Source organism: Rhopilema esculentum, chromosome 19, assembly GCF_057945365.1.
Source record: "Rhopilema esculentum isolate cy_ngs chromosome 19, ASM5794536v1, whole genome shotgun sequence".
NCBI lineage: Eukaryota > Metazoa > Cnidaria > Scyphozoa > Rhizostomeae > Rhizostomatidae > Rhopilema > Rhopilema esculentum.
This window is the reverse complement of record NC_142833.1, coordinates 7,201,714-7,214,953: the sequence shown is the minus strand read 5'-3', so window position 1 is coordinate 7,214,953 and position 13,240 is coordinate 7,201,714. Positions and strand designations below refer to the sequence as shown.

The 13,240-nt window shown below is 37.1% G+C and overlaps 1 protein-coding gene across 2 annotated transcripts in view; it reads left to right on the top strand.

The window, feature by feature from the left end:
* The first annotated feature begins 30 nt into the window (after positions 1–30).
* LOC135687951 (uncharacterized) overlaps positions 31–13,240 on the top strand; it is a 64,013-nt gene continuing 50,803 nt past the window's right edge. Inside the window, exons 1-8 of one of the 2 annotated variants that reach the window (XM_065204584.2) lie at positions 31–126; positions 3,098–3,201; positions 5,091–5,363; positions 7,220–7,522; positions 8,572–8,768; positions 10,310–10,469; positions 11,226–11,317; positions 11,880–11,957. In XM_065204584.2, coding sequence (XP_065060656.2) covers positions 3,162–3,201; positions 5,091–5,363; positions 7,220–7,522; positions 8,572–8,768; positions 10,310–10,469; positions 11,226–11,317; positions 11,880–11,957 — 1,143 coding nt within the window. In that variant the 5' untranslated portion in view covers positions 31–126; positions 3,098–3,161. The other variant, XM_065204585.2, reaches the window with a different exon arrangement.

Here is a 13,240-nt window from a genome sequence, read left to right as displayed (position 1 = left end):
TCTTGTACTTTATCGTCATGTGACTTCGAACAATTCAACTCAATTGATCAGAAACATTTGCTGAAAGGAAGCAGATTACACATGAACGAGCCGATTTGATGGTTCCAGGAAATTGACACTTATCTGGTAATATAAAAGTTATGTTACTATATTGATTGTGATTTTAATTATTTATACCATATTTAGATCTTTGTATATTTAGATATTTGTAAACTTGAAGCATCTTTTGCATAAGTTTTCGCGCTATACTTGGCAGGAAGCAAGCTTTTTTATTTTTGCTGTCGCCACACTGTGACACACACACAGAGTGTAAAGTTCCTTTTTCTGCTTATGATCTAACGACTGGAAATAGTTTTAGCACCTAAAGCTTGCCTCTTTACTCGACAGTGACGCAAATCTAATATGTTTTTAGGAATCAATTAATTTATATCTGAATTCAGGGCTTATGGATATATCTAAGATCTTGCTCAATACCCAGTTTGGAAAGCATGTATAATTTTGGCCATATGTAGCCAGGACTGCAAAGTTTGGGTATGCGCGGTGACCGCGCAATAACTTTTGCTCAAATCCCGTCCGCGCATTTTTGCAAATTAATTTGAGTAATCCGAGCAGTTGGAACATGGACTTTCGTGTGATTTTCGCGCATAGCCTAATCTCGAACCCTAAAAGTGCAATTTTAAAATGGAATCCCGCAGCTTTTAACCTGTCATTTTGCAACATGATTTGTTCCCACGCAAGCGTAAGCGACAGAAAATAATTCCCCGCGCACAAAAAATACTTTGCACTCTGGTATGTAGCTTTGAACAACAGCACATTATCAGCTGCAACCTGCAAGTGAAAGAGATATTACTAAGTTCTCCAGCCTGGTCCAGTTTTAGGAAATGCCTTCTTTCTCTGCAAATATTCTATTGTTTAAACTGATACTGTCATCTTTGGACTGGGCCATGTCATTTTATAGTACGTGGCATGACAAAAAGGAACACTAGGCAAATTCAATCAAAAGAGTCACAATTGTGTGAGGATGGCTCAGTTGTTAGAGGTGCTTTCTACATGACCAAGTCCCTGGCATGACCAAACTTTCACCCAGAGTGAGGAGAGTGGCCAGCTCTCTGTAATTCCAGGCATAGGAATCATGAGGTGTGGTCAAAGGAAGGAAGGACCGGGACACTGCTCCATAAGCATAAGCTTCTCAGTGTCCCAAAAACTATCTTCAGATGCTAGGTAGAAACAAATGCAAATTTATGTGTGATGAGGGTAGCTCGTGTACCTGGCTAACAGTGAATCCTTATAAAGAACATATTTTTGCTATAATATAATATGAGTATTACAGTAGCATGCGCAAGGCCAGGACAGTGCTGCAAACCAAATTTCCCAAAGCACAAATGAACAGTAAAGAGATGGTTGCATGTGGAAAATGTGGCATGAAAGAGTATTGCATGCACAAGATCTCATCATTAAATTCCATTTACTTTGCAGACTGGGGTAGGAGAGCACCTCTCGATTCCAGGTGGCCTGTGATTTGTTGATACTGTCAAAATTCCTATGAAAATTGAATTGTAAGGTCTCTTTTTCTCTGACATCCCAATTATCTTGACTGGACCCATGGAATAGCTGACAAGTTTGTAAATGCTTCTTGGGGTGGTTAGCTTCCTTATTGCACTGTTTGTTTCATAGTTTTTTGTTCCTTGAGATTTTCTTTCATATAAAAAGACACTAAATTTTAAGACAATTTCTTATCTGTACCAGACGCTCTCACTGATGAATTCTTAAAAAATCAGTTGTTTTGGTCTGACATCCATCTTTTAAGTTACAACTTTGATGTAAAGATGAATATATAATAATTTTCAAATAATTTTGCCTCAGTGAAAGAGTCAACTTATTCTTTTAACTAGGGACCTATAACTCCTTGCACAGAATATTCTTAAAAAAAATTCTGAACTGATAATCTTTTGAATTGAGATACAATATGAAATGAAGTACTTTTTCAAAGCTAAAATGGATGGAAAGATGTCAACAAACTCTGTACAACTCATTGTATAATGACACTAAAAAGTATTTTAAATATTATCAGGAAAACACACAACTGCCTTTGCTGTGGGCATAACAGTCAGACTTTTTGAGGAGCAAAAAATTTTGAATGAAATTCCTGCATTGACTGTATCATGTAAAGAAATGGAAATGATTAGAAATCAAATATTGCTGCAGCAAAAGTTTCTAAATTTCAGGTACTACCAATCATGTCCCTTTTTTAGAATAATGTCCTAAAATCCCTTGTGCAAAAAATTGCAAAATGTGCAAAAGTCTGTACTGTTAGCAGTAATTTTTAAAACCTGGAAAATTGAGATATTATACTGGAAAATCATTTGTTGTTATTTTGATTATTGTATTGATCAAGTTTATAAATTAAAGTGTCATCATTCAAATTTTTGAAACACATGTTTCCCACAGTCAATGTCAAATTTGATTTAATTTTCTTTTTTAATGAAAGAGTAGAGAAACGTTATTTTCTTCAATGTAAATGACTTTCAGTATTGTCATTTGCAGCTAAAATAGTACCTCTAGATAAGGTGCTTTAATTTAAGGAAGAGGTGGTTTTTCTCTTTGTGGAAACAAGTGCTAAGTTCAAGATCAAGAGTGCTGGCTGTTTCAACTTTTTAACTAGTCATCCCTGCCTTAAAAATTGTGACAGGATCCATGTCACAATCCAATAGGATCTTGGAATTGTTATGTGTAAGATCCTAATCTAGTTCTTGTAAGATCCTACAATGTCATTCTGGATCCTAGCAAGATCCTATTAAAGATCCTGTTTTAAAATCCTGTAAGATTTTTGGTAGGATCCTAGGTGTAAGATCTTAAGTTGTGTTTGTCCTACAGGATCCTTATGTAGGATCTTGCATCAGATTCTATGCACACAGGATCTTGCAGGATTTTTGGTAGGATCTTGTCCAGGACCCTAAAAATCTAGGATCCTCCTAGGATCCCACAGGACCTGTAGTATCCTGCAAGATTTTTCACCGGGGTTATATCAAGTTTGTTGATTTTGCCTTTTTATGTTGTCTCCAAGAAACAATTAACTTTTCTCATTGTTTTTAAACAGCATCCCATTTATGGTACAAAGTGATGTGTAAGTTTCAAAGTTGCAGCCTTCTCTAAAGGAAATTATGGAAAAAGCAGGGAGTGCTGGTTATGATGGTAAAATAAGTAAGTAGCATACAATTTGAGTTTTCTATATAACTTTCTTTTGTTTTGTTAAGCTTTTTCCTTTAATTTATTAAGGGTTAAAGGGGACATGATGTTACTTAAACCCTTATGAATCAAAGGCTGATGTCATTGTTTGTATAAGCTTGATTCATCAACTTTTTATAGTTCTGAAGTGTCTTTCACTGTCCCACATTATGTACTGTTATAGTTCAAGGCTGTCAAAGAATTCTATGAATTATGTTACATTAAGACACTATCATTTTTCTATCAACTGAAATTTTCCTTATGCAAAATCTCTGTCCAAATTAAAATAATCTCTTTCTTTTTGCAATAATTATTTTAGTTTTTCGAACTGTATATAGTTCTTTGAATTTTTGTGTGGTGTATGTCGGGAGATGATTCTGCCAAAATTGTTTTTTATTATTTTATAACAATATAGTGTTTTTATAACAATTTTTATGCTAGTATATTTGCATTAAATGGTCCACCTACAATTCTTTATTGTGTTTGCTGCCAAATTATATCTTTAATGTACCCAGACATTTTATGATCTATAATTGATAGGTGAAGATCAATATTTATGTTGTCCTATCCTTGGGGATGCGAAAAGCTGTTAATTGCTATCATTGTCTCCTCAAGAATTAGTCAATGTTGAGCTATCTAAAGAATCTGAAAATGTTCCATCTGGTCGAGACATTTGGCAAACAGAGGAAATTCCTGCCATTCCCATTCAAATCCATTGAACATTGGCCATTTCTTTCCTAGGGCTACACCTTTGAGTAACAGTAACAAAGAGTCCCCAATAATTGGAAATAGTGTTCCCCGAAATTCAATGGTTAGCTTGAGGTCAAGTATATAAAGTTGATGAGGTCATGAGATGCTTAAAATCACCTATCCTGCTCACCTATTTGCAAATCTTTCATCAAATGCAGGGTGTCAATGTCTGACGGAAAATATGTAGATCCGAAGAACAACTCATATAGACTCAGACTACAATCCTGAGTTATTGAAAGCTCAGGATATAGGGGTAACACACGGTGTGCACCTTTAAGCACAAAACTAAGGGCCCTCAACCCCAAGCATTTGTGCCCCAAAAGGGCTCCCAAGGAGTTTCTCACAAGAACAGGTTTTTTGATGAAAGCATATGTTTCTTAATAGTATTCACAGCATCATTACAATGGGCGAAAGACTGGATATGTTTTGCAAATGTGAGCAACCACATTATAATGATGCAAGATATAGCATGTCAATTAGGTTTCCCCTTAAAACACATCCATATCATTATAAAACTTTGTGTTTAGTTTACGAGAATATAACAAATATTGACAAATGGAATTGTTTTCCTCCAAGAAGCAGTTTGAAAATATGAATTTTTCTGAACATGTTTTCAAGTGCATGTTCAACAACCATCTGTTTAGCTGCATGAAAATCCAGGAAAAGCTTGTTAGATGAAGATCAAAGAAAATATCTCAGGGAGCAGAATTTCTCTTCATATGTTGTCATATATTATTTCTTTGGGTTTTGCAAGAAAACCCCATAGAGTGAGTATTTGGGCTCTAGAACCTGACTCAAATTAAGTTAAGTATAAGGGCCCCAAACACTGCTTTCAATAAGGGCCCCACACTGCTCCGTTAGGCCACTGGCTCAGGATATTGAAAAGTTTTCCTGCCGACCCTGAAGTTTAGCTAACTTTTCTTTCACGCTAACGCCCAAAAGTACCCGCCCTATTCAGGTCAGAATTTTTGGTTTGACACAGATGTCCCTTTCAGATTGGAAATAAGTCCGCTGCCGAGAATGCAGCCTCCCATTGCCAACATATTATGCTACTTAGCTCGGGTGTGTCTGGTATTGCACTGGATTACCACTACCAGTTCAGATTTTTCTTCCAGGTGATTTTACTGACGATCTCCCGGACTTTGTACAAAAAGAGAAGAGACAACCTGATAAAGGGAGGACAGAAGATGTTGTGGATACTGAAGACAATTTAGAAGTTGTTGGAGGTGAAAAGATTGGGACGGATGACTCTACGTTGGTTCGTAAGCAGAACTTTAAGAGAGGAGGAGATATAAGAGCAAGCCTAGTTGGAATGAAAGAAGGTGTCCCAGGGTTTTATAGTGGCTATGAGAGAACAACAAGGAAGTACAGTAAATTGTCGAATAAAGGTAACTGAGTTCCAAGAATAATGTATGATAGTAATATTCTTAGAAAGAAACTTCAAAGGGGAGCTACTAAATGCTTGTGTGAAATATTTTCATTTGTGAAAGTATCTGTTTTACATGCAGTTTTTTCATGCTACTGATAGAAGTATGATATTCGGACGAACTGTGAAATAGCTTTAGGCCTGGTCTAGGCGAACAGTCCCAAATGAAAAACACAGCGTCTTCATGGGTTTTTACTAAACGGCTAGCCAGTGGCGAATCTAGCCTTGAAAATCTGGGAGGGGGGGGGGAGGGGGGCTAGCCGGGGCCAAACTTTCGTTATAGGGGCCAACGCTAGCCATTACTTTGCGAACTAGTATAATGTAAAGCAGTGGTGTTGGCGTGGTGGCTCAAAATTAGCTACAAGGCACCGATTTTTAGCGCATGTCCTTGGTACAGCTCTATTAAGGCCATTATCACTATACCAAATAGTTTTATTAGTGGGGTAACGAGCAGCTGCCTTCCCTAGGCAAAGAAAGCATAGAAAAATTGTTGTTGGGGGCCCCTAAAGGTTCGGGACCTTTTGTTATTTAACTAAAAGTAACTTTGTTCTGTTACTCCACTGAGTTTTATATATTTAACAAAAATACATAATGAACATTAGAATTTCAACGGAAGAAGAGTATACTTCTAAAAATAACTATGACTTATAGCTTTGTAAAGTTGATTGGTAACATTTTTCCATAGTAGCTTTGTCTTGTATCCAACCGATCAAGCAAATCACTCTGTTACACAGAATTTCAAATAATAGAATTTCGATAAGCAATAGTAGATTGACAAGATATACTGGGATGGTATTGGCATTTCCCTGCGCTGGGTTTCAGGGGGAAAAGAGTTTTCAATGGGATGCGAAGAATCTTGGTTTGGGCTGATTCTGCGAAGGTGTATGTTCGTAATAATATATAACAAATATATAATTTAAATGATTGTCAAGAATGAATTTTTATTTGTATCTACAAAAAGGAGCCAAAATTTCATATATGTTCACCTCGTGTACAAACCTAAACGCTTATCGGGGCCTTTGGCTTGTTAAATAAATGCAATAAAAATCGCATTAAGCAAAATAAAGAAAGCAGCCCTAACAAAGTCAAAAAACGATTGAACAGCTTTCGAAGAAAATATTGAATTCTTAATAAAGACTTTGAAAAAACTGTGCTGGGGGGGGGGGAACAAGGGGCAAATAATTTCTTGGAGGCCGTGGCCCCCTGGTCCTCCTCGTAGAAACGCCACTGCGTCTAGCTGAAAACGGTAGTTCTGTGATCGAAATCGCCCTCCAGAGTGGATCTTTTGAGATCGCAGTAATTTGGAAACAGAGGAAAGCTTTCTATTCGTTTTGATTTCGAGACTTCATTTATTCTCTCATGCTAAAGTATCCTGTTGGCTTGCAGTCATGGGTGCTCATTGAATCATTTGGCGCTAGGGTCTGGTTTTTACAGTATGCATTATGCCCGATATGCCGAAACTGTCTGTATCTTTTCCAATAAAAGGCTTTTTATAGCCTCTTTATCCGTATATTTTATTATATGATGCCACAAAGGATTGATTGATTTTGTTGTAAGCCATGCCAGCTCCCTTTCAGGCAATGAGACAAGTATTTTTTGCATTATTGGCTTGCTGATGACTTCAAGTAAATGTCATTGTAGCTGAGAGATTCACTAAGCAAGCGATGGTTTAACAAGCAAGCAGGGCGAATTGCTTCATCTTTGCTGATTGGCATTGTCATCTTCCATTGCTTCTGACTGATACTCTGATTTTAAGGAAAGAATGTTCTGGCCCTCATATTGAGATGTTTTATGAACTTTATTACAATGTTATTTCAGAAAGCGATTCGGCCTCCGAAGACAGTCCAATGCCCGTAAGACCTCCGAGGAAAGCAAGGTCTAAGAGTGATTCCCTTGGAAATGGTGATGGCTACGATAGACTATGGACGCCAAGGGATAAGAGCAAAGATGAATCGAGCGAGCACGTGTATTCACAGCTTGGGTCTCCACAAGCCCCATTGTATGATGACGTCGAAGAAGAGAATGATGACGTCACAGGTACAAGGGAAATAGTATTGAACAGCAGTCCAGTTAAAGATATTGATTGGGTGGAAGATGGAAGGAGGTTTGGATCTGCTCAAGGTGGGTTATTTACACAAATGTTTTGTGCTATCTTTTCCCGTTTTGTTTAACTCTTCCATGCCTGATTTGGTGTCTCTATACGATACGGCGTAGTACGTATTATTAGGGGCTGAACTGACAACTCCAGATAAGACAATTCGATTAGTCTCGTGTTATACATGGCTAGGAGTTTTTGACTGTATAAACGAATATCAAGGCGACTAGGGTCAGATAACACTCTCCTGCTTATACCGTAAATCCTCGAATTAGTCCCCTGGGGGCTTTTCATTATTTTATTTTTTTGGATGGAGGCTATTCGAGGGAGGGAGGGCTTATACGATAAGGGGCTTATAAAATGATAGTGGACATCAAGAAAACATTATTGAAAGACCTCGTATATTTTAGTAGGAATTTCTTTATTCATATTCAATAAATTATTACCAAAAGTATGAATTTTTGTGTTAATTGAATAAAGCACCAAAGGCAACCTAAAATGGCAACAATCAACAAATCTAGGGGGGCCAATTTGAGAGTTTAGGATGGCAGTGAGGCTTATTTGGGGGGGGGGGCAGTTTATTGAAAATTTGTAGTTCTAGGGTGAGGGCTTGTTCGAGGGGGCTTTTTCGAGGGGGGGCTGGCTTTTTCGAAAGGGGGAGCCAATTCGACGAGTTGCGGTCTAACATCCTGCAGACATTTTGCCCACCGTAATTGTAACCTTGGAACGTTTATCATCCTTGTTAATTGTTTAAATCTTTATTAGTCGCGCCTGATTACAATGTAATATTTTCGTAGCCAGTTGTGGATTTTGCGAAGGAGCAATCCCGCATACTGTGGGTTCAATCCAGAGGCAATGGAAACTTGCAAAAAGTACCCTATTTCTACCGAAGTAAAAGAATTCCTGGGAATTTTTTATAAAACAATAGGATTTCCATTTAAGGAGTATGATATTTCAAGGAATGATTTGCTCCTCGAAGTCAATACTTAATAGGTCTTACTTCAGTGGCTCATATTGATTTCATCTGAAAAACCTAATGTTACAGTAAGTAAAGATTGAATTTTTCATTTTACAGAAAACGGAAGGAGCCGCCCAATGAGTGCCGTTGTGTTGCCTATTTCTCCTGTTGGTGATAATGGCGAATCGGATTTAGAAGAAGACGACGAATGGGGGTCGGATTTTGGCAGCGTTTCTACTGTGTACGACGAGGTTGAAAGTGACAATGAGCTTTATGAAGTTGTGGGCGACCTATCAAAGAAAGTTAATTCAAATGTAAGTTAGCTGCAGTTGTGTCTGTGAGTTGGTGATGTCATGTCTGGCAAATAAGCGTTATCTAGTCTAACAGGTTAAGGTTTCTGCTGTTATGATGTTCAGAATAGTTAAACAACTTTGACTGCAAAATTTGGTACCTATTCTTTTGTGCCTTACACTTTGTTTCTTCTTAGAAGTAATTTTTAAGGAATTGAGAGGCTTTACTTATCGAGCAGCGTCCAGGTCCTTCCTCTTGATGTAGCAACATCTTATGCTTCTTATGCTTGTGATTATAGTGTGATGGCGGCTTCATACTCTTAGTGAAAGCTTGGTCATGGCCCTTGGCCTCGACCCCGAAACCCTTGGATCTGCGGTCTGTTACCCTAACCAATGAGCCATCCTCACAATACAGCCTAATGCGTCAAAAAAATTTTTGAGCGCGCCCTCTGGGGGGTTGCAGGGGGTCGTGGCCCTCTCTGATTTCAACATTTGACAGATTTTCGGAAAAATTATTGTTATGTCGGAACATTCTCAACCTTGAAAGGAGAAGTGAAACGAAACTTGTGGGTAAAAAAGAAAAGTGAAACGAACCTTTTAGTGAAGCAATTCACTTTTGTATAGATAATACTAGATTTCCACAAAAGCATGATTTCCGGATTTCGCCAGTTAAAATCCGAATCTTCAAGGGCCAAATTGAAACTGATTGAAATTTGCAGTTTTAGCCATAAATTATATCTGTATTTGACATTGACCGGGACAGTGCCAATTTGTGTCTATCACCACATCTGAAATTTTGTCCCAGATTTGAAAATTTATGCGGTTATGTTGCATAAGGTAGAACAAGAAATATGTCGATGAATACCTTCGCTTTCCGCCAGTGAATATTCATTTTGAGATTAGGATTTTGTTATTAAAATTTGCTCAAAAAAATGCAAGTTCCAGCGAACTTGAAGCATTAAGATGATAAAATGTTTTGCCCTTGCGAGATGTCAGGGACATTGACAGTAAGTATAAAAACAGAGAGAAAGTAAAAGTGCATTTGAAAAATATTTCCAGCAAAAGTAAAACTTATGAGTTTTTCTGTCCAATCCCCCTTACACTAACATGAAATGCTTCTATTTGGTCAAAATAAATCAAAACAAGTTTTTCGGAAAGTTTTTCTTTCTGGTCATTCCCCACGACGCCCCTGTGCCTGAATCTCAGGCAGCGAACCTTTTCACCCCTTCTGTCTAAGTTTCTCATGAATGCTCTGCATACACATTTTATCATCATTTGCGTTGCATCTTATTGCAACATTTTACGATTATTGCCCCTCTCTGAAGCTAGCTGCTACTTTCATATGTCTTCAGTATATATATTGGTCTTTAAAGATTTGATCAACCTCTGGGGTTAGGTTAGCCCAGCATTTTGCCAGCGCTTCTGCAAGTGCCAGGTTTACTCTGTGTATCAGATTAGCAATTTTCAATGAAATAAATGCTTTAAGTGAAACACATAATAAAACTCCACTTCACCTTTTTCATTTTGTGCTATTTTCACCTAAGATTTTTCTTTTTCTATTCTAGAGGAACTCGGTGTATGAAGCACTTACTGCTGTTAGAGCCAAAACTGCCCAAGCATTACGGACGCCACCAAGCTTTGCTAAAAAGCATGTTCCACCAGCTCCATCTAAACCTCTTCCTCCGGTCCCAGACGAATCCGGATCTTTCAATGTGACAGATGAAGGTGGGATTGATTTGCTTAAACTAGCTTGCTCAATAACTGAGATATAATTTGCTGGAGACAGGTCCAAGATTCCGGCTTCGGTTCCTTCCAAATCGGTTCCAAATGAAAGCAAACTCGAATTGCGAGACTGGGGTGTCTATTTGTTTCAGCAAGGAACAGATATCGATTTCTGCCTGAAGAAAATTAAATCGATCCCATTTTTGTCAAGAAAGGGGTCACTTTGAAATTCACATTTAATTTGACGAAGTGAAATAACTCAATTATTTCTGAATTTTTTCGAACCTTTTTACGAAGAGGTGTTTCGTCTGGTTTACATGTTTTGCCTTGGAATTTCATTTTATTCACTAAATATGCCCTTATTTAACCAAAGTTGCATTCACGTTCTTTAGTTCTGAAGGATTTCTATAGAATTCCTAAAGACAGGGTAGAATTAAACTGAACTTTTTGATAAAACTTTGAGAAAATTTACATGCAATTCTTGGTAAAAGTAATTTTGCTTGCATGCTGTCGTGTTTCCTTCAAAGATTTAGGATGTATTAAAATTGAATAATAGGAATATTGTTTTCGAACGCTAGATCAACTTATTGCTCCTAGTATTAACATACTTTGGACAATCGAATTCGGTACCAATACAATTATTGTCTAAAGACATCAATATATTATCGCAGGTCACCACTGAAGAAACTGAAGGAAATTATTATCATAGGCTATTAGAATAAACGATACCTCTAACATAGATCATAATCTCTTGTTTAGAAGCCGTACCTTACGTGGATATCATTTTTGATGGAGATGATGTACCCAAACCTTCTTTGCCTCCTTTGGATGAGTTTGCAAGCGAGGACGATGTAAGTTTGTTTATATGTGATAGGGTGGAATAAAGTGAATTTGTTTTGGGTTTTGAGCTCACTAGGATGATTCAAGAAAACCAAAGGATCCTCTATTTTCTATTTCGCACTAATCATTGCTAACGGTGCGGCTCCTTTTTTTATCCTGATGTCTGTATACTTGGGTGCACTTTGGGGGCTCTGTGTGGCATGTTCGATTCTCAATATATTATAAAGTACAACGAAACCATTTCATGTCATAGACATGAACTTAGAAAAACCACAACGAGAATGGAATAGGTTGAAAACCGATTTTTAAACTAAATTAAGATGCACAACTGATATTTGATCCCTGCATACTGGGCTTCATCAGAGTAAATATAACGGATGAGTAAATGAATTCTAAATACTTCTTGTCTATTGTCTTTTATCAAAACCCATTGGAAGATTAACAAAATCCGGCAGAAAACTTATCCAATCCAGCGTATCTTCCTTCTTACATATTAACCACTTTAATCATAAAATCACTTCTCCGGTATTACTACTGGGCAACAAGAAAAACAATGTGTTTCTTTCGTTGCAGATAAAGAGATATCAGATCATCAAGTACATCTTGGAAAACGAGAAAATGTATCTTTCAACTGTGAATAATCTTATTCAGGTGCGTTTCTTTCGTTAAGATTTATTTGTCACGTCTGTGTTTATCACTGTTCTCTTAATATTCTCAACCCTTTCTGCTCATTCCATGGAGCATCAAAGTTCCTTGGATTCCAGATAACTTCTCTATCATTACAAGATCACCAGCAGATATATCAAAAGTTGGTAACTAATTTTCAGTTATCTTTGACTAGACCTGCTCCAAGAAGTTGCTCGACAGAACATCTCTAGCTTTTAGAGAATCTGCATATCATTTTCATCCAAGTACATGTTAGCCACGTCTAAGAAAATTTTCAAATGAAAGTGGAATAAAACCTCCACGTTTTTAGCTTCCGTTTACGTTAAACAATAAAAATATATGTCTGAAAGCGCAAAATCTGAAAGGGCCCCCTAGGTGTGAAAAGCATTGATACTGCAACGATTTCAAATGCATCCTCCTCGTGTAGACTTAAAACATTCGATTCTTTTTAATTATTATAAAGAAGCAATTCTTTGTCGAAAAAATGGATCACTTTAAAATTCATCCAGAAGCCTGAAAACATATCTTTGTAGAGATGTCTTTAATTATTTCAGTCATAAAATAAAAAAAGATAATTCAGAAATTATATTTCAAAAAATACAAAATTCTTTTTGATGATCATCAACTTTACTTTAGGTTGGGGCTTAGAGGCTGGGGGGCTATAACCCCCACTTTTTGCCAAAAATGCAAAAAGTTTACCAATGAATCATGAGTCAAGCCACTTTTTGTTGGATTTAAGCCCCCTCCACTCTGCTTAACGCTCCGCGGTGCCTGCTAAGGCAGTTCATCCGTCTTTCAAATGCTTTAATACGCCACGAAACGACCTCAATGAATCAAGTATATTTCAACTTCTGCTGGGAAATGGGCGTGAAATTCAACAAAAGTGATTCAAGTACAAATTAATTTAAAATAAAGTTGTAAAAGTGTGAATAAATGTAAAATCAAAAGAAAAATTATAACTGAACATTTTAAGAGTAAACACATGTACATCGTTTTTCTTCTTTATTGTTTGTTAAACTGTTGAGCTTAGTGTTTGATAAACCTGCATACGTTGAAATTGAGTCTCCGTACGCAAAATTCTTGCCTGCAACAGAGGAGATGTTCTTGTACACACCCATTATGGTATCGTCTTGTGATGTAATGTCAGTACCTTAAATTATGTTGTAAATATTCAATTTCTTGTTATATTAAATTTAAACTGACTGCACCGGAGATAAAATGGAGGAATATCTTTTCTTGCTCTGTGCTGTGATGGCTGAATTAAATTT